The sequence below is a fragment of the Pleurodeles waltl genome, chromosome 9 (assembly GCF_031143425.1).
Source record: "Pleurodeles waltl isolate 20211129_DDA chromosome 9, aPleWal1.hap1.20221129, whole genome shotgun sequence".
NCBI lineage: Eukaryota > Metazoa > Chordata > Amphibia > Caudata > Salamandridae > Pleurodeles > Pleurodeles waltl.
The window spans coordinates 60200741-60227448 of NC_090448.1; the positions used below are offsets into that span (position 1 = coordinate 60200741).

At 42.3% G+C, this 26708-nt stretch overlaps 1 protein-coding gene across 1 annotated transcript in view; it reads left to right on the forward strand.

Moving 5' to 3' along the window:
• LOC138258943 (netrin-4-like) overlaps positions 1-26708 on the forward strand; it is a 233564-nt gene that overhangs the window by 24663 nt on the left and 182193 nt on the right. Inside the window, exon 2 of the mRNA XM_069206287.1 lies at positions 23403-23944. Coding sequence (XP_069062388.1) covers positions 23403-23944 — 542 coding nt within the window. The remainder of the gene's footprint in view (positions 1-23402; positions 23945-26708) is intronic.

Sequence of the window (26708 nt, forward strand, 5' to 3'; positions counted from 1 at the left end):
AGAATTTAGCCAAAATACAGTGAAAATTTCGTTTTTTTTTCAAAAAAATGGGAAAAAGGAGCTGCAGAAGAAGGCTTGTGGTTTTTTCCCTGAAAATGGCATCAACAAAGGGTTTGCGGTGCTAAAATCACCAGCTTCCCAGCTTTCAGGAACAGGCAGACTTGAATCTGCAAACCCAATTTTTCAACACAATTTTGGCATTTTACTGAGACATACCCCATTTTTACGATTTTTTGTGCTTTCCGCCTCCTTCCAGTCAGTGACAGAAATGGGCATTAAACCAATGCTGGATCCCAGAAACCGAAACATTTCTGAAAAGTAGATAAAATTCTGAATTCACCAAGGGGTAATGTGTGTAGATCCTACAAGGGTTTCCTACAGAAAATAACAACTGGAAGAAAAAAATATTGAAATTGAGGTGAAAAAAACTGCAATTTTTCTCTACGTTTTACTCTGTAACTTTTTCCTGCAATGTCAGATTTTTTAAAGCAATATACCGTTACGTCTGCTGGACTCTTCTGGTTGCGGGGATATATAGGACTTGTAGGTTCATCATGAACTCTAGATACCCAGAGCCAATAAATGAGCTGCACCCTGCAGTGGGTTTTCATTCTATACCGGGTATACAGCAATTCATTTGCTGAAATATGAAGAGTAAAAAATCGCTATCAAGAAAACCTTTGTATTTCCAAAATGGGCACAAGATAAGGTGTTGAGGAGCAGTGGTTATTTGCACATCTCCAAATTACGGGGTGCCCATACTAGTATCTGAATTACAGGGCATTTCGCAAATAGACGTCTTTTTTGCACACCATCTTACATTTGGAAGGAAAAAATGCAGAAAAAGATAAGTGGCAATAACACTTGTTTTGCTATCCTATGTTCCCCCAAGTCTCCCGATAAAAATGGTACCTCACTTGTGTGGGTAGGCCTAGCGCCCGCGACAGGAAATGCCCCAAAACACAAGGTGGACACATCCCATTTTTTGACAGAAATCAGAGGTGTTTTTTGTAAAGTGCCTACCTGTAGATTTTGGCCTCTAGCTCAGCCGGCACCTAGGGAAACCTACCAAACCTGTGCATTTTTGAAAACTAGAGACTTGGGGGAATCCAAGATGGGGTGACTTGTGTGGCTCTGACCAGGTTCTGTTACCAAGAATCCTTTGCAAACCTCAATATTTGGCTACAAAAACACATTTTCCTCACATTTTGGTGACAGAAAGTTCTGGAATCTGAGAGGAGCCACAAATTTCCTTCCACCCAGCTTTCCCCTAAGTCTCCCAATAAAAATGATACCTCACTTGTGTGGGTAGGCCTAGCGCCCGCGACAGGAAATGCCTCAAAACACAACGTGGACACATCCCATTTTTTGACAGAAAACATAGGTGTTTTTTGCAAAGTGCCTACCTGTAGATTTTGGCCTCTAGCTCAGCCGGCACCTAGGGAAACCTACCAAACCTGTGCATTTTTTAAAACTAGAGATCTAGGGGAATCCAAGATAGGGGTGACTTGTGGGGCTCTGACCAGGTTCTGTTACCCAGAATCCTTTGCAAACCTCAACATTTGGCTAAAAAAACACATTTTCCTCACATTTCGGTGACAGAAAGTTCTGGAATCTGAGGGGAGCCACAAATTTCCTTCCACCCAGCGTTCCCTCAAGTCTCCCGATAAAAATGATACCTCACTTGTGTGGGTAGGCCAGCGCCCGCGACAGGAAATGCCCCAAAACACAACGTGGACACATCCCATTTTTTGACAGAAAACAGAGGTGTTTTTTGCAAAGTGCCTACCTGTAGATTTTGGCCTCTAGCTCAGCCGGCACCTAGGGAAACCTACCAAACCTGTGCATTTTTTAAAACTAGAGACCTAGGGGAATCCAAGATGGGGTGACTTGTGGGGCTCTGACCAGGTTCTGTTACCCAGAATCCTTTGCAAACCTCAACATTTGGCTAAAAAAACACATTTTCCTTACATTTCGGTGACAGAAAGTTCTGGAATCTGAGAGGAGCCACAAATGTCCTTCCACCCAGCGTTCCCTCAAGTCTCACGATAAAAATTATACCTTGTGTGGGTAGGCCTAGCGCCCGCGACAGGAAATGCCCCAAAACACAACGTGGACACATCCCATTTTTTGACAGAAAACAGAGGTGTTTTTTGCAAAGTGCCTACCTGTAGATTTTGGCCTCTAGCTCAGCCGGCACCTAGGGAAACCTACAAAACCTGTGCATTTTTGAAAACTAGAGACCTAGGGGAATCCAAGATGGGGTGACTTGTGGTGCTCTGACCAGGTTCTGTTACCCAGAATCCTTTGCAAACCTCAACATTTGGCTAAAAAAACACATTTTCCTCACATTTCGGTGACAGAAAGTTTGAAAACCCAGAGTTCAGGTCTTCTAACGGGAAACCTTTCAGCCCCAGGTTGCTGCACTAATGGCACATCATTGTCCTCCTGTGAAATAGGCCCTTCATCTGCACTGAGTGTGGCTTCCTCATCAGAAGATTCCTCTCCAGCAGAAACTTCACTGCCAGAATCCCTCACTTCCTCCTCTGCCTCAGATGCAGAGTCCGTCTCATAATCATGATCAGACAATGACTCAAAAAGCATACCAACCACCTGCTGAGCGGTCATCCTGCGGCCAGCCATGATCTTTCCTACTAAAATTAACTGGACAAATGCACCACCAACAACCAGCACTGTGTAAGATAAGTAATAAAGTGTAGCTTTATTAGTAAGAGTTATAAACTCAAAAACTATACTGCTCACTTGCCTGAAAAAGCTTGAATCACCAGCAACTACTCTGCACAGACCCAGCAATCACCAATGATATCCCACTAAAAAGAAAGAAAGAAAAGCAAATTAGAAATAAGACAACACAAATATTATTGTGCACAAATCTAAGGACAATTTCACACAAACCTGCATTTGGTACACCACCTACAAACATGTCATCCATGCATGGCAACAATACTCCTTTGGAGTAAATTGTTCTTACTTACCTAAAACATGCAACTATGCAAACCGCAGGTCAACCACCACCAAAACCGCAAGGAGCTACAGCAAAGAAAGCAAAAGCTTTGAACTAGAACAAAAAGGAGGAAAAAAATTATCACAAATGCAAATACTTCATCAGTTGACAAACATCCCACCATCAAGCATTTAGAAATTGGTGCCTAAGTGGATTCTGCCGTAGGGGCAGATGGGCCTACTAAAAAATAGGCTTATCTGCCCCAAGGAGGGCATAAAATACCTTTAGTAGTGTGTCCCCAAGGGCCTACCCCCAAACAAAAAACAAACCACACACACACACTATCCCTGGTGCCTACGTGGGTTCTGCCCCCCTTGGGGGCAGATGGGCCTAAAAAAAAATAGGCCCATCTGCCCACAAGGGGGGCAGAAATGGCCAACAGTTCAATGCACCCCTGGGGGGGGGGGGTGCCCCTTGCCCAAGGGGACGCCCCCCACATAAATAAACATATACAAAAAAATCCCTGCCGTTCTAGTGGTTTCTGCCCCCTTGGGGGCAGATGAGCCTTAAAATAATAGGCCGATCTGTCCCCAAGGGGGGCAGAAATGGCCTTGATACACGTGCCCCCCAAAGGGGGGCGACCCTTGCCCAAGGGGTTGCCCCCCCCTCAACTAACACACACACACACACTATCCCTGGTGTCTAAGTGGCTTCTGCCCCCCTTGGGGGCAGATCAGCCTAAAAATAATAGGCCGATCTGCCCCCAAGAAACATGCCCCCAAATGGGACGACCCTTGCCCAAGGGGCCGCTCCCCAACGCAAAACATTTCAAATTAAATAAAATAAAAAAAATCTCTGGCGTCTAGCGATCTGCCTAAAAATAATAGGCCAATGGCCACAATAAACATGCCCCCAAAAGGGAGTGACCCTTGCCCAAGTGGCCGCTCCCAAACATGTAAACATTTTCTCGAACAAAAAAAAAAATCCCTGGTGTCTAGTGGATTGTGCCCCCCTTGGGGGCAGATCGGCCTAAAAATAATAGGCCGATCTGCCCCCAAGGAGGGCAGAAATGGCCACAATAAACATGCCCCCAAAAGGGAGCGACCCTTGCCCAAGGGGCCGCTCACAAATACAAACATTTTAAAAATAGTTAAAAAAAAACTAAATCCCTGGCGTCTAGTGGATTCTGCCCCCCTTGGGGGCAGATCGGCCTAAAGATAATAGGCCGATCTGCCCCCAAGGGGGGCAGAAATGGCCAACATAAACATGCCCCCAGGGAGCGACCCTTGCCCAAGGGGCCGCTCCCACACACAAACATTTCAATCATATAAATGTTAAAAAATCCCTGGCGTATAGTGGGCATTCCTGCTGCCCGATCGCAATGCGATCGGGCAGCAGGAATGCTCAAAGAGACACCGGGGGAAAGGAAAAGCCTTTCCTTTCCCCCGGTGCCTCTTTAGCCCAAACCCCCCACCCGCCGGAGGAGAAACGTACCTGTTTCTCCTGTGATTGCACTGGAAGCAAATGACCTCCAGTGCGACCGCCAGCGGGTAATGCGCGCTGACGTCATTATGGGGGGGTGGGGGTGGAAGGGGAAGGTCTTCCCCTTCCATCCCTGCCTTGGGGGGTTGGGGGGAAACCCCACGGAGGGAGCGCTAGCGCTCCCTCTGGGCTCCGTGCCGAGGACGTAATGGTTACGTCCTCGGCACAGGAGCACTGTGCCTCGGGACGTAACCATTACGTCCGCGGCACAGAAGGGGTTATTGCACAGTCTTTCCCAATCCTCCTTGACTTTCCAATTCTTTTGTGCATCCTCTTTTTATTCCTTTCTCCCTCGCGGTTTGATTTTTTTAGCAGTCAATGTACTGGTCCTCCACAAGACTCTGTATGTAGGATATTAGGCATCCCTGACTTTGTGAGTGATTGGTGTAGGTGGGATAGGAGTTGCATGTAGAAAGGAGAGGTTCTGGTATGGATCTAGCAGACCCATGATTAGGCAATTGGTGAGCGCTGCTATTCAGTTCTAGATTATTATGTCTATACAGACCAACCCACCGACCAGTTTAGTGATAAGTTGTACATGTTGGCTACTAGCCCTCGCTATGTTAGGTAAAACTACAGGTTCAGTTTATTGTCCTTGAATCTTACTAAATATTTATAAGTTTAAAAAATGTAAGTCATCAAACACAGAGATGGAAAAGCATGATAAGGGATAGCATAGCTTCTAAATTTGAAAACAATAATAACATTACAAAAGTGATAGCATTTTAAAGGAAAGGGGCACAGTTGGTTGGCACATTTATAGAAGGATGATTTTAATTGAGAAAATGAAATATTCTGAGCTTATAGTTAATACGCTTTGGTGCAAATGCTATGATAAGTGTGCAAGATCGCATTCAGTCGCATATGTACCTACAAGTCCCACAGCTGCCTCAAGCCACGATAGTAATCACCGTATGTACTAACTATGGATGGTCTCATAGAAAACTAGTGTCTGGAATATATCGAGCTGGAGATGAAATGGTTTCCTCTTGTCTCCCCCCTCTTACATGAGCTAATGCTGGAGCTTTCAATTTATGATCTAATATAGCTTGGAGGTGGCAGGTATCTTCACTGAGGGGGACCAGATGGCCTATCAAAAGTCTAGAAACAATTGCTTCATAAGCTTGAGGGTGGCCGGCAGCATCTCCACTGTGGGGGCCCAGATGGCCTATCAAGAGTCTAGAAACAATTGTTTCAACAGGTTATATTTCAGCTCCCTGTGCATGCATGCAATGCAGGTGGATACTAAGGTCCAGTAATATCTTCCTTCAGTAAGAGAAGCTATGAGACTCCTCCTTGACAAACTTGTATTATTTGGGAGGAGAGCTCGCTTTGGCTGGCTGGTTAGAGGTGGGTGATGTTTTGCACAAAGACAATTTACCAGATACAATCATTGCTGGTGTGTGATAGTCGGGCAAAGTGGGGGGTTTCAGGTGTTGCCCCTATAAACTAGCAATTGTGACAAACACAATAACAAACTATTGCAAAGCTTTCTTGGCAATGGGAGGTCGTTTATAAAAATAGATTTCTAAGTATGTTCAAAATGCAATGGAGAGTACAAGAAAAGGGACAAAACTCAGAAGACACCTTAATTGTCAAAAAGGAAACAACAAACCACACACTAAACAGAATATTCTAAGAAGAATCACTTCACTCCAGAACCCGCACTAACTGCCCAATGACCATAAAAATAATTTTATGGCAATATATTTAGAAATAAGTATATCCTTCACCCCGCCCCCCAAGTAAATTAAAGTCAAGAGAAAGTTAATAGTAAATCAGTTGGAAGATTATTCAAAGTTGAAGGCGAGAAAAGTGAACAAGTGGCCTGTGTGCAGGTCTTTAATTTTCCTCCTAAGGGGATTTCCCAGAGAAAGCTCTGGAAACTGAAAGCTGGTGCTGACCACTGCACTTTCTAAACTTCTAACTTAAATAAGAACATGGGCATGTGACATTAGACTATAGATGTTAACCAGGTTGAAAGAGCCAAAGAGGAAGCTCAGTGAAGATGGGGAATAAAAGATGAACTTTCCCACTGCATATCATCAAGGGAGCAGCAAAACATAACAATGACAATTGTCATATCACATGTAAAACAACATTAGGACACACAAAATTCTGTACTGCCACTCAAAGTCAGCCCTCTGGATAACACGTTTCCGTATCTCAACAGTCAAGCTCATAAATTCCAGACTGCATATTTTTGGAAATATGGACCTAGGCAGACTGAAGTCAAGAAGAGCTCATATAAATTATCTCCAGGGATAGATACATTCTCTTAGCATCTAGATCAGACTGCAAAGGCTGCACTGATGAAAAAACAGGAACTCTTCCTGAGACCCACACAACTTCAGGTGGAAGGAGGCTGGCCAGCTCTTATTGTGACCAAGACAGTCAGCCAGGCAGACAATATCAGCATGAGAAAACCTTTAAAGGTAAAGCTTTGTATCACTTTACAGCGTCTTGATCTGGGCCATCCGTGCAGTAGATCTTACAGCATCTCAATATTGTTATTAAACAGTATCTAACCTGGGGCACAATACACAGTACGTGGCTTGGAGAGGAACTCAACAAATGAAGACACACAAAGAAGTTAATTCAACCAAAAATATTAAACCACCACAGTATCTTCCCTCCCTCTTCATTTGTGCAGGATGGAGAATAAAAACCCCATGGTGGGCGGAATCAAAAACCCATAGGATATCCAGCGGAGAAGACAATAGGCACACCAAGGATCCAGATTGTAGAGAAGGGCATCCATCTTGATGCTACATGTAGAGCAAAGCCAAATTGATAAAACCTAGTCAAACTGTTAATGCTAGGAAACCCTGAATGTCGGGACGCTCAATGAAGGGCTGCATGAGAACAAAAAGACAAAATACATTTTAAGAGCTTGGGTACAAAGATCGAGGTACAGAAAATAATTTACAGCAGAAATAATGTGACAGACAGGAAGTGCAACAAATTCATTCAGAATCGAAGCACAGACAAGATTATAAGCATAGTGGAAGTGACACAGAGCCAACTACACTTAGGAGGGAAGGCACAGTAATTTAGAAGAAGCACTGGCAAAGCCAATAGGTTTCACCTATGTGAGAGCTATTGACATTCTCAGTCTTTTAGCCATGTCGTACAGCAGCATGGCTGTGTAGCAAGGGTAAAAGTAAAGTTAGCAACAAACCACTGTAATGTGATAGCACTTTTTTCCAACTTCACCGGTAGCCATCCTGCACATACAAGGGTAAAATGCATTCGTTTAGCTGATTTAAGGAGAAAATCCAAAGCTGCATTCAGTAAATGAAATAAACCGGGGTTGCACTCGCACATTCAAAGCATCTCAAGGGTTACGTGCCATCTGAGAGACACGAGTCCAGTGAGGCTTAGCATCCTGGTACTTGTAGTACTGCGTTTGAATGATAGAAATGCAGGAAAAAGAGTCGTAATGTGATAAGGAAAAAGTAAGCAGAATTAAATAAGCTATTTGTACTTCACACCTGCTACTGGCAGGAAGGGAGTGGGAGGGCAGCATGTGGAGTGGGCGGCACAGGGGCAGCGCTCTGAGCAGAGGTCCGGGCCGCCAATCCAGCCACCTCTCGTCTTCTTCCTCGCTCCCCACCCATACCAGACGCTTCTGAAAGAAGCGCCCGGATAGACCTGAGCAGTCAGAAATGCAACTCAGAGAAGGAGTGGGAGACTGCGCTTGGTCTCCAGTCAGCTGTGTAACACAGCCGGGTGGAGAGTTCTAAGTGCGCATGTCAGTTTGGCCGGCCTTGGACTGCCGGTCAAACTGACATGCGCTCTTAGAAGTGCACCACCAGACCTCCTCCAATTGTTGACGTGGAGGATGCTGGCCCCACCCTACGAAAGTGTAGAAATAAAGGGATAATAAAATACATTTACTATCCCTTTATTTTTCTGATTTCAGCCAAGGGGAGACGCTTCTCTGCCATAGCAGAGGGGCCGCCTCTGACTTCATAAGGCACAAATTGTAATCTCTGCACATGGTGGTTTAATTATATACTGGTACCCAATGTTTAGATGCATTTTGTCTATTTTCATTGAAGCTTCTAAAATCCTGAGTGTACTTCTATGTTTTTTCCATTTATATGTACTGAATATCTGTCAAATGCCCACAAAATTCAAATGCTGTGAAAATTAAATCACTGCCGTGCTGGGCCCATGCTTGGCGGCTCGAGGCGTTTAGCTGTGTACTACGCTGGAAAAAACAAAGGGTCCAATTCAATTAAGCTGCCTACACTCGCCAGGGTTCGGAATATAAAGAAATAAATCACAAGTACCTGGGGATTACTCCACAAGTGGGCAGCCTGGGGCCTGGGCTGCCCTGCTCCAGGGACAGGTTAAACAGGCTGGAAAGCAGTCAGCAGAGATGAAATGAACCAGCCTGAGTCCAGAGACTGGAAGTGGAACATAAACACGAGCCCCTCTGCCCCGAGCTGTGCCATTGGCACCAATTTTTGAATTATTTGTTTAAAACATCTTTACAGTGCACAGAACCATAAGATCTGAGGGTGATTGTTTTGCAAGTACAAATGTCAATTGTGTCTGCACAAGATTAACACATAAGAAAAAAAAGCAAAGTCGGAAAGGATCACAAACAAAGAAATTGATTTAATTGAACAATAATTTATTAAACTTTACACATGCAGATGTAAGGGAATGGGATGCCCTCACCGATACGCCATTTTTCAAACATGGTTTGTTTACTGGCGCGTCAATATGAAGGTGGCAAAAAAGAAGGGATGGGTGGGAGGACAAAGAAGATATAGGGCCAGATTTACAAGCCCCTTGCGCCTCCTTGCGCCTCCTTGCGCCTCCTTGCGCCTCCTTGCGCCATATCACCCTCATCTTTTTACACTAATGTGGCATAAGGAGGCCATTTCCCCACGTCATATTCACAAAGTGGTGTAATGCATGCATTGCGCCACTTTGTTACCCCGTGCGCCACATCATACCTGCGGCAGGTATAATTTATGCAAGGGGGCGTTCCCACGCGGGAAGGCCGCAAAAAATGGCGCAGCAAAATCTACAAGATTTCACTGCAACATTTTGTCTATCATTTTTTACGCCTGCTTGGGGCAGGCGTTAAAGTGACGGGCCCATAGTAACCTATGGGCCTTCCTAGGGTGTGGCTGCACTAGCGCCATAAATTATGGTGCTAATCCCGCAAAGCATCACAATAGCATCATAAATTATGACGCTATTGTGGAAATGAGCACCATGGTGTGACGAATTGTTAATACAATGCAACCATGGTGTTGTTAGGTGGATCAGGGGCGGCGCAAGAAAAGCGGCGGATCAGGACCAATGTGCCACTTTCTTGTAGATCTGGCCCATACTATATTAATCATTCATGCCCATTGACATGATTTTTTGCACTCCTTTCGTGATTCAAGTTGATCATGTTTCTCATGGGTTTCCATGTCCGATGCAATTTATATGGGAGCCATGCTAAATGCTTCACCCATAATTAAAAACTAGGAGCTATTCGTTGATTATTGTACAATGGTATCTGTTTACATTGGCATGAATGAGAGGGTCTGCTGCTGATAAGGACAGCTCTGTGTTTTCAGTGTTGGCTTTGTATAAAGGCTCATGCGTTTGCTGTCTGTTTTCGAGTGCGCCTGGAACCATATCAAATGTAACTAGTGCTAATGTAAAGCTCTCCGTTACCTTTGGATCAGGTCGAGTTTGCGGGCAGGGGAAGAAATAGTACCATTGCGGGAGCAGTGGATGGCCACTGATTCTGTTTAATTAATCTGTACTTAGTCCCTGCTCCACCCATGGGTTCGGAAATGACGTTTGGCCAGCATTGGCCAATTAAGGTGGCTGGAAAGCAGACAAACACTGCAACCAACAAAAGTAATCAATGGGAGGACGTCAATCCCTTTTTGAAAGCAATAGAATCTTGCAAGCAAGTCGCAGGCTCAACCCTAAAGAGGGGGTGCACACAAGTACATTACAATATTGTAGCAGAAGAACAAGAAAATTGAAACGATTGCTCAAAGTTGGTATTTTTGTCACTGGTATCAATGAGTATTTTAGAAAATTTGAAAACATCTTCAGACACTGGAACAACAGAGGATGTGATAGAATACAACACACATTTTGTATTTTTGGGGAAGATTGTAGGTTGTGGTTTAAAATTATAGATGAATGTTTGAATAAGTTGCATACAACAAAGCAAAGTAAACCCCAGGCTTTTATTGTGTTGCTTAATGGCCTAGTCATCTAACGAGTAGTGGAGGGGATACTACGTAGCGTAGGGTTTTAGCTTAGTTGTTTTTAAAATTAAAATATCATCATTAGAAGAAACAAGAACATCATTAAATGATACAACACTACTGGCTAGCAGAAGATCAGACCTGTTAGAGGCAGGAGATTAGAAAAAGTTCTCCTCTAAAAAATGGTGGTAGGACAACCCGTAAATGAACAATAATAGGTATGGATACTGAAAATCTGACTTTATGATCAAATTATGAGGTAGATATAAGAAAAGGCAAAAGAATATGGTTACACCAAGAAATGAGTGTGGGAGGGGGCATATTTTCAAGAAAGTGGTGCATTGGTCCCGACGTGCCACTTTTCTTGCGTCGCCCCTGCCCCACCTAACAACACCATGGTTGCGTTGTATTTACAATACGCGCACCATGGCAGTCATTAGGACAATAGCATCAACATATTTGACAATATTGTGGCACTGTGCTGCACTAGTGTCCACATTTTTTACACTAGTGCAGCAAAGCACAGGGAGGCCCATTGAATAAAATGGGTGCGTCGGTTTAACACCTGCTGTGAGCAGGTGTTAAAAATGACAGAAAAAATGGCGCAGTGAAATGCTGTAAATTTCACGGCACCATTTTTTTGGGCTTCGCAGCGTCAGAACGCCCCCTTGCATACATTATGACTGGCGCAGGCATAATGTGGTGCAAAGGTTAACAAAGTGGTGCAATGCAACCATTGCGCCACTTTGTAAATACAACACGGGAGAAAGGCCTCCAGAACACCGCCTTAGCATAAAAATAAATGATGCTCTGGTGGCACAAGGTGGCGCTAGGGGTTTGTAAATAGTCCCTGTGCTTTATAGACAGTGAAAGGATCAGAATAAACAAATAATGAAATGCAAGAAAAGGCAATAGCAGAGAAATAACATCACCAACTTGGTTCGCCTGAAGATCAGTTTCACCTAAAACATGTGAGAGTATCATCAGAGCAAACTTTGCAAAGTCACAAAAATATCTATGATATATATATATATATATATTTTTTTATGTATACAAGCACACGGTCACCAATGACATTCTGCTGATAAAGAATCAAAAATCCAATGAAGCAGACGTAAAGAATTAGGCACTAAACCACCTATTAAAAAAGTAGATATAAAGGAAACTAAGCAGAACTCAGCACTTGGGACAGGTAGGGGGCGTGGAAGGTCATACCATAGCCTGGGTCCTAACCAATGACTGCTTTCCCTCTACAACTAACCCACCTGATTCGTGGATCTCTAGCAGATTCCTTGACTTCAACTGCAATTGAAGAGATGGCGCTTTGGCACCCAGGAGATCTGGATGGAAACTGGACTGTATTTGTAGTAGGTGTGGTGTATGAGGCACTGAGCCTTAAATCTAACCCGTTATTCAATGGTGGGACCGTTTGCGCTCCAAAATGTGGTCAGATTGCCTGCAGCCAGAACTGCAGCTATATTGTGAATCTGCTGTAAAAGGGCAGCGTCACAGACTACTGCTTACATACAAATTTGCACAGTTAATCCGGGATCCACGATGCCCTCACTTCTGTCCTCTTGGGAGAGGCAATGAAGGGTATGATATTCCTCATAAAATCAAGTTGAATGAAATAGGTGGACCAAATCATTAGAATTTGAAGCCAAAAGGCAGGACCCAGTTGAAAGTAATACCCAGATTGTTTACCTGCCTGGCAGGAAGAAGCAGTGATCTCTGGCAAATGTGCCAGATTACAGGACTTCCTCTGGGATCCTCACACCCAATGACCAGAAGCTCTGTTTTGTTCACCATTCGTTTTCAAAATGTTGGAGGCCTCCCAGTTGTAAATGGCCTTCAAGTGGCACCAAGGGAAAAGATTAAATCTGTGGAGTTTTGGTCCATCCTCAGTAACAGCTAGGAATCTTTGCCATAGGACAGAACTTTAAAGCCGAAGGAGCTGACAAGACCTCTCAACTCTCCACATCCAGGTAAAAGAGAATGAGTGAAACAGCTGACACCTTTGACACATCACAAGTAACTGGTTGAGCAGGTCAGAAGAATGCAGGAGCGGAATCACTTCAATACAGCCAATCAGGAAAGAGCTGAAACTCCAAAGAACGGGACAGCGCAAGGTCACAATACAACCAATCAATAATAAATGGTTGACTCTGACAAATAGTGCAGATATGTGCAGTAACTGTAATCCTGCAAGAAGGCCTTTGGCCCTGGTCATCCTAAGTTCATCCATCTCTCTGAGAAGCAGCGTAAGTTGAGAAAAACTAAATTTGTGAGACAAATGAAGGATAAGTGGTAGTACATATGATACTGAAAAGGATAGAACATCTAAAGTCATTAAGAAACCCACTACCCATCTTATCATCTCACGTGTCTTCACATAGAGAAAGTAGTAGGTAATCTGGAACATCATGGACGATAATAAACAAAGAAGTAAAATACGTCTAAAAATGAAAAGAACAGCAAGAACATAATCATAAAATAAATCGTGAATTAGCAACAGTAGAAAATGTTAGAGGGACATTGCTCTACATTCAAGACATTTGGTGGCAACTTGCAATAGAGGGACGATTACTTGCAATAGGAAGAGGCAAGATAACACCATAAGCTGTCCTGGAAGTAGCAATCCATGAAAACCATAAATTAAAAAAATTGACTCGATACATGATGAACAATGCCACACAGAGTCCATCAGGTTCGCTACAAAGACCTAATCAATCAGTCAATCAATTAGGATTCGTATAGAGCACAGCTAATCACCCGTTCAGATCTCAAGGTGCTGGGGGTGGAGGGATTCTGCAGCTCAGTCAAATGCAGTTCAGCCGAAGAGCCAGGTCTTGAGGTCCTTCCTGAATTGAGGCACAGAGGGAGATTGCCTGAGATGGAGAGGAAGAGAGTTCCAGGTCTTAGTGGCGAGATGGGAGAAGGCTCTTCCTCGGCTGAGGTCTTGTGGATCCATGGGATGGTGGTCAGGGCCAAGTGAGTGGAGCCGGGTTGGCTGGTAGGTGAGTGGAAGGCGAGGCGGTGGTTGAGGTATGCAGCTCCGATGTTGTAGAGGGCTTTTTAGGCGTGCATGAGGAGCTTGAAGAAATACCTTAGTGGTCTAGGTCAGTCCCCATCTTTAACAGATCCATAGACACAAGTAAAATAAGTATTATGGTCTTGCCCATTACTCGAGCTTGACCATCATGAAGGTGAGAGAGTGAGTGTAGTCATGTCACTTGATTGGTCAGTCTCTGCTTTGAGACGGGAAGATGTTAGCTTCCAATGCCTGGTGCCTCGATAGGTGGAAGGCAATGAGAAAGCAAGTCCCATGGATCTTAAGGAGAGGGGTGGCACACAAATAAATGCCATACCCTGCTACCATCCTCCAGATGAAATTTAACAGAGCTTCCCAGCAGGACATTTCACATTTGATTCAATTTTCACTGCGAAGAATTGTACACGATGTACAATTCTAAAAAGGTGGAATACACAACCGTAAGAAAGTAACAGTAAAGATGTAATAGCACACCTAAAATCTGCTCTTGGTGTAGCTTTCTACAAATAACCCTCTTTGTGAACAGCAAAATAGTATCACATTTTGTTTGGGTAGAGTTGTAGAACTGACCAATAATTTTGCACCTTTTTTGCTAAATCTGGCCCGTTATTTGTACATTGATGTTATGGAGATATCCTTAAAACCTTACATAGACCTGTCCCTCTTGGACCTAGGTTGGACAGTCCAAGTATACACAAACCACGTAGGTATAGGATAGTGGAACATCTATGTTGTTGAAAACGCTTCTGTCTTTTAACAGGAAGAATATTTAGGGACCTCAAAGTATGGATGAGTTTGTGGCCTCTGTCCATGGTGCTGAAAGGTAAATGAAACAATTACTCATCTCAATAGCACAGCAAATATTATACTTCCCTCCATCTCTCAATGTAACCCACTGTTCCACTAAGATATATTATTATATGTTGCACATTGTCCGTGGACACCGTGTAGTCAAGGTTCGGACCCAAATCAATTTAAAAGGAATTTATTGATTGGCCTTATTCTTTACCTCCCATGGACAGATCTGCACAAAACGTGGCAATCGAACAGTATAGTCAGATAAGGTCCTGCTTGCCAAACCTCTTGCACTTCTGTGCAGAGGAAGAAGATTAAAGGGGAGGCGAAAAAGATGCGCTTTGTCATTTTTCCACCTGTAGGAAATGTTGTTTGCACCTAGAGCAAAATCTGTTTAACGGATTTACACCAAAGTTGGCAACAAAAAATCCCTTTCTCTTTGTTGTGCTTTTGTTAGTTCGGTGAAAATTAATTCAGCAGAACTTAAGAAATAAGATTTTGAAAACGGTGTCTGGTGGGCCTGAAAGGGTTAAGACTTCTGTATGTGTCTGTGTTTTTTAAACTTGAGTGATTCGGTGATTCCTAACTCCTAACACATTTGCATTTACAAACAAACATGGTTTTCTGGTCAGGGTCTCTGTAGATTTATTTTTTCGTCTTGAAGACCATGAATCAAGCTCAGTTTGTGACTTTTACGCAGCAAATAGTTTCCACTGAAAATGGGGGGCACTATAACAAATGTCGGAGCAATAGCGGGGACCAAGAGACATGGACAAGTTGAGAAATAGATTAGGAAAAACATGTAGAAAACTGCGCATGATTCTCAACTCAAAGTTTGATCACCATCTTGGCAGCTTCTATTCTAAGTAGCGGATTCAGCTGCCATTTTGTGAAAACTTTGAAAATCAGATTCGATTTGAGAATATCACAAACGGTTACAAAAATTACAATGGAAGTGAGGCAGAGAAATAGAGCGAAAGAGGTAGGAAGAGAAAACAAGCATTTGCAATGCAACGGGTCTCGCGTTTGCTCGAGTTATACCTTTTAGCGTTGTAAATTCCTAACTGGATTTTTCTTGACACATAAATTGAAACTGAAAAGTAAAACAGCAATAAGCGAGCCGATTCAAAGCGCCACGGCTGCCAGGAACATGAAGGAGAGACACAAAAGGAAAAATAAGTTCACTCGCAGTCAAACAGTGCAATTATCAATGTAACAGGGTCGATAGCCAAGGCAGTAACAAAACTGCCGCAAGGACGGACAAACGTGAAGCCCTTACCAATAATAACAAAGGATTTTTTAAAGGCAAGCCCATGAACGAGTGATAGTGATGGGCATGCGGTGGAAGTGGTTAAAAGTCAACAGATGGAGTAAAACAGACCAGAGCGCTTGCACGCTTGACCTAAAACTGATCCATGAAGGGGAAAGCAAAAGTTGTGCTCAGCAGGGGATGTAGGCACCAGCGGCCGCTAGAAATGGGCCTGGTTCCCCCACAGTGGGTGGTCGCATGGCCGAACCACCATGCAGCTGGGTTGAGAATAATGTCCAGTAATAAAAAAAATAAACGTGAAATTCTCTGAGAGAAACACAATTATATATTGAGGGCCTGATGCACAAACTGCATTTGGTAGTACATAAAGTAGTACTACAGTGGTATATTTATTTATTACAAAATGCAATTCATAAACCTATGGTCTTTCTAAGGAGAGATCTCCGGACATGCACGTTTACTATTTAGTTGTAAGTATGTGGTGAGAGACTGGGGTAGTGGTGGGGAAGCGAACAGCATTTACTACAAAAGTGGGCAGGTTTAGGGAAAAGTAAGGAGGTATTTTGGGAGAACCAGGCTAGTATAAACACCCACCCACAAAAGAGTAAACTCATTGTTATTCAGGGGCTCTTCTAAAGTAACTACACCCCTAAAGGTGGCAAAACATTAGTAATATTATTCCAACTCAGCCTTGGAGAAAGTCAAGCACCAATCATGGCCACTCACAAGTACTAAAACTCAATCCCATAAAGAATAATTGAGACATGGGTTTAAAACAACACCCCCATAGGAAATAATGGTAAATAAATAAAATTAATTCAACGTTTTCTTTTTTTTAAAGTGTATATTGTTTAACGCTAAAATGTGTTTATTATTAAACACTCATTTTATAATTATATAATGTAATAATGTATGTATATATTTAAAACAATAAATTACACTTTTAGATTTTTGTTAAAAAGAAAAATAACGTTAATTACTTCAACTTATAACTTTAAACAAAATGTAATACATATTAAATATAAATAAAAATGTTATGTTACTGCAGGTGGGAGTGTGTTTAAAAAATAGTCTTATAGAAATAACATCTTTAAATTAAATAGAAATGTTTTAATTAATTTGTTAGATACTGCACGTTTACATTATTGAATGAATGTGCTGTAACATTTAATTTTTGTAGTCCTAGGGTTATAATGAGTATTTTAAATTATTTTACATTTTATATAAAATATTTCTAATATTTTATTTTAAAGAATGTTACACTTTAATAATTTTCCCTATACTTACTAATAAGTAAATCACCGCCACGATGACAGAGATTCCACCTATATGTGAAAAGTTACTATGAGTAACTTTACACTCATGAATCCTGTTGTGGGGGCTTTACCAGGAGCGCTGAGGCACGTAAGCCTACACTTAGGTGTAAATCTACACTCTGAAATGGGAACAGCAAAAAGTGTAAATTTATAAGAAGGTGCAGTATCAGATTTACAACCCAGTAAATCTACACATGTAAGTTTATCTTTGTGAATTAGGCCCTCAGTACATACATATTTTTCTGCACCTTCCCTATCCTTGTTCCTGAAACACGCGCACTCTTACAGATGTGCAACACTGTACTTAGAAATCTCTAATTCTACAAGCTGATTAGCACTTAATTCAATAGTTAAGAACAATGCTGAAATGCAACAAAAACTGAAAGCAGAAGTCTGGGCCAGGTGCACAATTCATAAGTAGCACTGAAGTAGGCATGTTTGTATTGTTTGGTATTTCTATCCTAATTGCTTTTTATTATTTTAGATGAACTGAGACTGCACAACATATTAAGCACCTCAATCCGTGTGCAGAAATCTAAGTGCACGATATAAAAAAGTTACAATATGTACAATACTTTCCCAAAACTGCTAATATTGATAGTTTGGTAAAACTCAATGTATATCAGGTTGTATGACATAAGACAACGTTTTGCCCTCTTCCCAATCTTGTGGCTCAGGTTGTAAATCCCCATGCATAGCATCGCCACAGAAAATCGCACAAAGATATATTCGCCCATAATTGCCAGACTTGGAAAGAGACATTTTAAATCCTTAAATGGTTTTCATTTGTTTATAAAGTTTCGAAGATTGTAATGAATCTTAAAGGTACAAACAACACTTTTATTACAGAATCCAAGGGACGACGACCTGTGTGTGTATATGTACTTCTCCAATGTGCAAGGATTAACATTTTGGTGGTCACATTGGCCATGTGTAGCCATGTTACTTGTTATTTCTTTAGATTCTTAGTGCCTTCTTCCAGGTCTGTAAAGGGCAGTTTTGCACTTGGTTTGAGGTCACTCTATATCAGTCTGCGATTCTTTATGTGGTTTCCATCCACAGGATTTACTTTCAGACTGTTGACGCTGTGAGGTCCCTGGTATGGTTGGGAGACCAGGAACTACTGCCATATGTAGTTTTACCAGCAGGCCACTGCAGTGTCACAGGAAGTGTTTCAATTTTACCTCTGTGAGCAAGATGGGCATGCAGACTCACTGAAGTGTTGATTTCTGCCCTGTGTTTTGAAGCTGTGCTGTCACCAAAAATGCATTAACTCGGAGAGTTTTCAAAGTAACGCTTGAAAGATACCAGAAAGAAAAACATAGATTCCTTTTGACTGACACTGTGCACAAACCTACATCATTATATGGCTCCACTGCTGAATGATGAGATCTGTGGATTGATGCTGGGCAGCTTTCCAGATCCAGATTTCTCACTACCCAAATAGGAACTGCACACCAGTGTAGTTGAGAATATTCCTGTGTTCTAGAGCTAAGATCTGTTGAGTGCTGGCTTCCTACCAGGCTATGAACTGGGTAGAGGCAGAATTCAGGCTAGAAGTTAGCTGATGGAGTACTTGGAGTTAAAAAGGGTCCTGCTTGTTATGAAAATGGCTCCTTGAGTGCTTTCTGTAGAAGATAAAAACACAGAGAATGGGGTTCACTTATATTAAGGAGCTGCTGACAGGGGGAGTTTCCCCTGGGGCTCCTTGAACTCACTCTATGAGTTAGTTGTGTTAAGTGCTGTGTAGGGCTGTGTAGTGATGGTGGGGGGTGTTTCCTTTACGGACTAGGTGGTCTCACACACTATATAGTGTCATGCTTCATCATATGACCACCTAGCCCCACCCAGGTAGGACAGTGCCACCTGGGCGGACTCAACCTCACCTATCTAAAAGCTACTGTCCTGGCTCCGGCCAGCGCGTATTGGCATTTTTCTTTCCAATGATCGGCAGAGGGTGGCTTTTGTACCGATGATTGAGGCATTGTTTCCTCGTTTGGCAATAAGAACGATAAGAAACCAGTTATCAACAGATGACAGATTTATTCAGTCTTGACTGGGCAAAGTCAAGACTGCTTCAAGATTCATTTTTGTGTATCCCCACTGAGAATACATGATTAGTGGCCGGATTTCTAACAAAGCTACCACAAGAGTGCTAAAACATCCTAAGTGTTAGATGTGGATGGCATTCCTGTGATACCTCATCTGATCACCTTCTAAGAGACATAACACAATCATATGGATCTTCCGACAGGGCTTGGTTCTTACCCTAACTGCCTGCTAAATATTATGTGATCCAGGATGATGTTTCCATGAAAGTGTACTACACATGTCCTTGATTGTGGAATTTGATGTCACAGTCTACTGGTGTCTCCTCTGTATATTTTCTGCCCTGATGATGACCTTTCTCTAAATAATTGCGTATTTGGGTCGAAACGTTGACAACTACTACAATGAAATGTTTTAAAACCGATTTAGGATTTCAATACTTCTAATGGGAGTATTGCTTTACTACCCATATGTCCTTATCCGTCACATGTGTATACTTCCATTTTTGTATAGCACTTGCGCACTATTCATTCACTTTGTCACTTTCACTGCACCTCAACACCAGTCAGACCACCTTGTTCGAACATTGCTTTCTCCAAAATTAAGAAATTGAGTTCTTGTTTTTATACAAAACTTTCCTGTTGTGAATTACTGAATAAATGTGTCAATCACAACATAAACCTTACTGGTGGTGGTTTCGTGTAACTATTGCCCTGAAAGTCAAGAGCCACACTTCCCCCTTAGGGACTACTTGTGTCTTTATTACATCCCAAACTAGGCATCACAGGGACCATCGCACAACACACATAACTTTGTTTCTTTAGTGGCTCTCCATTACCAATATAGCTGTCCATCAATCAGATGTAGTATAGGCATTGTAGAGATTATGTACTTTCATGACTTTGGGGTGGGGAGAGGGTGGTCAGAGCTCTGCTGTAGAGAATATTTTCTTTTGACTTAGAGAACAATTTTGCACATGGTTGGTTATCCATTTCAAGCTTCAGCTATCATCCCATTGTATTTGAGTGTTTATATTGTTCTTCCAGGTACTTTTGAGGAATGTTTATGAGTTGTAGGCTTCTTAGAGGACAGAGCTGAAAAGGATTAGTTGTCCCTTCCCGCCAACATTGTTAATTGTATCCTCTTCCAAATACTAGTTACCATATAATAGACACTCTCCCTAAAGCCCTTGCAATCTCTCATCAACCACTCTGAGGCTACAATACTCATCAAACACTGCTCCCACCCAATCCAGCAAGAAGAGACAATTACCCAATACTCAGTATTGAAGCATGAGCACAACCTGGAAGTAATCAAAAACAATATATTGATTATTCATCACCTGTGCTAATTCGAACAACACGCAATGATCCACGCGTTGCCTAGAAAAGTTAACATTGTGCTAGGAAAATAGATGCATTGAAATATTTGCTTTATGTCTGATGATAGACGTGAACTTTTCATTTTGCTAAAAATATATATGGTTAATACACATACTTTATATACATACATCTAGGGGATTTCAGCAAGTCCTCTTCATCTATTGGTTTGTTAATGTGTCATTCACATTTTTCATCCACCCTCTTCTGCATATTACGGGTAGCAATGGATCAGCTCTCTTCAGCCATTGACTTCACTGTGAGTGACAGTATCTTTCCCTTAAGGGCCAGGCATTTCACGGAAATGTGTGCTTTTGTGATCAAAATGATATTATTACTTTTAACTAATGTTTTTTAGATCGATGAGGGTCTGCCAGCTTCCTCATTCATAAAGGTTTTCAAAAAAACTTTAGCAAAATAATCGCTGATAAAGCCAAAAGGCTGGCAGCCATGCCAGACCTATTGGCTTTGCAATGTTTGGTTTAGATATGGTTTCGAACTAATTGATTTGTATTGGATCAGGAAGTGCTCCCTGCTCCATAAAGAGAACTTTAGAAGGTTACATTAAATGTTTCCCTAAATAAAATGCATTTCCTCGTCATCAGTATTTTAACTTTTTGGATTTTTCTTATGTTTAACGTTTTTCTTGAGCAGCCTGAGGCCGGATCCTGCCTCAGCCCATGAAAAGGCAAATTATGTAACAGCAGGACAGGAAGTGGATTCTGGAAATCCATTTCCTCAGTAAAGTAGAAAGGGAAATGTTGCTTTTCATTAAAATTTCTTTTTAAATAAAAAAATTTCATATTTGATAATCATATAAACTATTGCACTTGTCAATTCCAACTACAGACAGATATACAGGGGCCTTGTTTACAAGGAAATGTCAGAGCGTAGCGCTGAGCCAGATTTGGCAGCGCCACGCTCCGACTGTTCAAGCACGCAGGGATACGCCATATTTACAAGAAATTCAGAGCACCCCTCTGTGTTCCCTTGCACTAACGCAGGCACCCTTGCACCCTGGTGCAAGGGTGCCTAAATTGCAGGGAAAGATTGTCTATGTGCAGGAAGGTTTCCCTTCCTGCACATAAACAATCAATAAGGGTACACATAGAAGTAGCAAATCATCATTATTTAATTATCGTTTATGTGCAGGAAAGAACACTTTCCTGCATGATCGTTTATGTGCAGGAAGAGACACTTTCCTGCACCTTCACATTCATTAATGGCGTTTTGCTCTTTCTATGTGTGCTGCAGAATGCTGCATACATAGGAAAAGCAAAAACGAGGAGAAATAAAAGCATTTCTCCTCTCGTTGTGCCTCTCTAACGCCAGCCCTGGTGTATCGTTAGTTTTTGGCGCTGCCTCAGGTTTACAATTTCTCGTAAATTTGGGGCAGTGTCAAAAGCAATGAGTGTTGCGTGGAAACGCCCACAGCAACTCCCATTGTATGCTCCTCTGCAGCAGAAAACTGCATTGCAGAGGCCCATATTTGCAAGGCGGGGTTAAGCCTCGCAAAGTGGCTTAACGCCTCCTTGTAAATATCGAAAAGGGCACAGCACCACTGAAGCGTCGCTGAAAGTGACGGCCCGGGGGCGCTAGGGGCTTGTAAATGAGCCCCAGAGTATTTATCCTATCCCAGAGGCACATGCATTTGTGTTATTGAAATCCTGTCCAACTTCTCCCAGTGTACCATTACTGATACTTTTACAAATATTACCACCCCTACTGCTACGAGTACTTCTGCCTCTAATGACTGCTAGGACTACAGGCACTCCTTCTATCACTAGGACTACTACAAGTATCACCTGGAAATCTACCACTTGTACTTCGGATATTACAAAGTACTCATCCACCAATGCCTGCTACTATTGCTAGTGCTGGTACTATAATTGCTATGAGAAGCAATAACATGTCTTACAATACTGTTACTACTGTGACAATAAATATTACCATCTATGCAATTACTGCTATTAATACTTGAAATGCCTCTGCACACGTCTCTTGTATTAATACTATTGTGAATTCAACAAAATTGTTATCATTAGTATATTAGTAATAATAGAACTGCTACTAGAAGTACCACTATGAGTAAAACTACTACTGGTAATAACGGTACTAGTGCCAGTATGAGAGCCAGTGAACTAGTACCACTACTTTCATTGCTACAGATAGTATTACTACTTGTATTAGGGGCAGGGCAGCGACCTGTAGTAGGAGTAGCAGTACTTAAAGGACTGTTAATAGTAGAAGCAAAAGTTGTAGTTGTAACCATAGCATTAGTAATAGGAGTATCAGTAGTAGGGACTAAAAGCTGTCAATGATATGTGTAACTGGGTGAGTGTTAGGGTAACTAAATACGCATGTCTATGGTGGTGGAGTCAGGGTTGTGAAATTAAAAAAAGATAATTAAAAGTAAGACGGGGGAAGAGATTTTCAAACAGAAATCAGCAGAAGTCAGCAGAATAGAGATGAGTAACAGCACATTGCATTTGTTTTCAAGAAGGCAGGGACCCCTTTAACTAAAATCAATTAGGGCAAGGTCAGAGAAGGGTCATTTTATTTTACTTTATTTGCTGGGAGACCCAAGTAATGGAATAAAGAAGTGGGCAGTAAAATAAATAAGAACTCTAATCTCAGATGCATGTCTTATATTTAATACTCAAGAGGGAACCATCCTAGATTACTCTGTTGCCTTTTAGGTCTTACAGGGTAGTCTCAGAAGCCAATATATCCCACCATTTGATTGCTGCTCAATTACCTGAAACATGAATATCTCTTTCCATGTCTTTCAGATCCAGTGAGGCAAAAGGCCAGCCGCTGTGATGGGCACTCATGCAATCCACCCGTGGGGAACCTAGCAGTTGGCAGAACACCTTCTACTCTCACCACCTGTGGGCAGAACAGCACAGAGTTGTATTGCTTCTACCCTGACCATCACTTTCTCCAGACAGGACTACCAGCCTGCGGGCAGCACCGCTGCACCAAATGCAACGCCAACCAACCGGATAATTCCCACCTGCCCGCGGACATGACTGATGACTTCTTCATGAACCCCGTCTCCTGGTGGCAGTCAGCCCAAGCAGTCCACAGAGAGGAGATCAGGCTGGACCTTGAAACAGAATTCTACCTGACTCACGTCATTGTAGTGTTCAAGTCACCGCGGCCTGCTGCTATGGTGTTAGAGAGGTCTCAAGATTATGGGCAGACGTGGCGGCCCTACAAGTACTTTGCTGTCAATTGCACGGCCACATTTGGTGTACAGGATGATCTGAAGGATGAACGAGCAATGTGCACTTCAAGGTACTCAGATGCATTGCCATGCACCCGTGGAGAGGTAAGCACACCGCAAGATTAAAGTGTCACAGATATTTTGCAAGTCTGTTTTGGAAAGTGTCTTTATTACATTTGATTTGGGGTTGCGTGAATGGGATAACTGGGGTCAAGCATTCGGCCGTAGTAGACACAATGGCATACCATATGGCTTTGCAGCCCCTGGAGGTGACCCACAGCACCACAACCCCTCTGTAAACAATCCCCCACTTACTTGACCTATGCACTGCTTATACCCTCACATATTACAACATCCATGACTTGTTCTAGGACACCATTGATAACATCACTGATGACATTTGTAATGACATCACTGTGCATGATGGGGGTGCATGTTGTAGTTACTTGAGTTAATTATAAATGGTGAATTTCGTGCTTTTTGTGTTTAACATATTACATGTAGACTTAAAAATTCACCTATGTCATTTTAACCTTTGTTTTTTCGATGTACACACACATATATATATATATATATATATATAGGTACTTTTAGGTTTACTACATTTAACTCAAGATGAATGCACCTTGGTGATTTAGCTTCAAGGCATGTGGAATTAACAATAGTAAATCAATACTTTCCTGTATACCCACAGTCTTTACAATAGTTTGATTCTCAATTTTGAGGCCATAATACTTTTGCCTGGTAATATTTCTGCCCTTGATATTGTGACATACACCCCTTTTTGGGCAGGTTGTTACCAATGAGATTCAGAAGCATTTTTCAAGATACACCAACAGTTCTGATGTGTTTTATGATGTTAAAAAGTGTTTTGTTTGCTAGAAACACCTCTGTACAAAACACACATCCCTGTGCTTGTTCACCTACTGTCTCATTTCACTATTGCCCACATAGTTGTACAATCTTGATATGAAGGATAAAGGGATTCTGTCATCACCTTCGCCTTCCGAAAAGACTTCTCTTGATTGTGGAAAAATAGTCTATAATTTCTCTCACATTGAATGACAATAGTGATGCATCCTGTGATATGATACGCATCAATTTACATTATAGAAAATTGGTAGTTCTCAGTTCCTTAACTGCATTGCTGAGTTTAAGGACTATGATTTCTTCGCTCTCACCTGCTTAGTCAAGACATGCAAAGCCATATGTGCACCAATTGTTGCACTAATTCTGCATTTTTAAGTATAGCAGGTTTCGATTTGCCTTAAAAAAATGCACAAGTGATTTCTATATTGAAACAAATTCCTCCAATATTCAATTTATTCATTAATTCGAAATTTGTGAAAACATTTCAGTTAAAGGATATAAAAATGTGTCAATTATTTCCAAATGTATGAAAACATTTCTTTCAAACAATAAAGATATTTCTTTACTAATCAATTTGCCAATTATTGCCAAATTTATTAAAACATTTCTGTTAAACAATACAAATATTTTCCCATGTCTGTAATTGCCTTTTCCAATTTCCAATTTCCTGTGGGAGGGTTTAGCAGGTTCAGAACTGACAATGGGACCAATACAGCCTTTATGTCGAAGTGAGATTTAGGGGATTATTACAACTTTGGAGGAGGTGTTAATCCGTCCCAAAAGTGACGGTAAAGTGACGGATATACCACCAACCGTATTACTAGTCCATTATATCCTATGGAACTCGTAATACGGCTGGTGGTATATCCGTCACATTTGGGACGGATTAACACCTCCTCCAAAGTTGTAATAATCCCCTAACACTTGGGTAGTACGGACCATGCTTGGGAACAAATGCTGAGCCCATTAGGTCCTTCTGCTGCCTTCCACATTGTGGATAGTACCATTTAGCAGTAATTGTTGATGAGCTATGGCCCTGTTTCTCCTTCAACTCTAAGATTAATGTATTCCTTTCTTGAGCCTAGGGATACAGACTGAGGGGGTAATTTTGAGTTTTGGCGGATGGAAAAGGCCATCTGCCAAATTCTCGTGGTCACAATGCCGCCAGTGCGGCCGCCTTCCCGCAGGCCCCATAAGGAATTTCCCAGTGGGTCAGCAGGCGGAAACGGTCCCAGCGGGAAATAGCCCACAACATTGACGCCGGCTCACTCATGATTGAGCCGGCAGCAATGCTGCAGTGCGTAGGGTGCATCAGCACCCGTCGCGCTGTTCACAGCTACACGAGGGTGGCCATGGGGTGCCCCTGCACTGCTCATGCCAAGTACATGGGCAGTGCAGGAGCTCCCCTGGGGCCCCCTGCACCCTGCGGTGCTACCACCATATAAAAGCTGGCGGAGAGGGTGGTCGTAAGGCTGCTTGCACCACGGTCATAATGTGGCAGTCAGACCGCCGCCAAAGCAGTCGAACCGTTGCTTTGGTAGCAGTCGTACCGCTGCTTTGGTAGCAGTCAGACCACCACCACGACCCTGGCGGTCAAGAGACCGCCAGGGTCGTAATGACCCCCTGAGTGTGAGACCCTAGTATACTTCAAGCTCACAACACCCTTGTAGAGGCCCTTGGTCTAGCAATTGTGTCATGTGACATTTATCTACCACTTACAGGCCCTATTGATATCATTAAAGGATTTAATAATATGCATCATTTTCAAATACATGACAGAAATTACAATCTGGCAGCGACTGTATTTCAGGATGGTTAAGATTACCAGTTACCACTGAGCCATGGTTATGTCCTAGGCAGCTAAGGCTTGATGCACGTCAGAATGAAGTTATGTTTATCAAAGAGAATAAGGAGGGACAAGGAGCGAATTATCAGGTCCAGCTCACATGCTCTTTAAATGTAACATAAACCACAAGGGTGTGCCATTCCTCATCAAAGC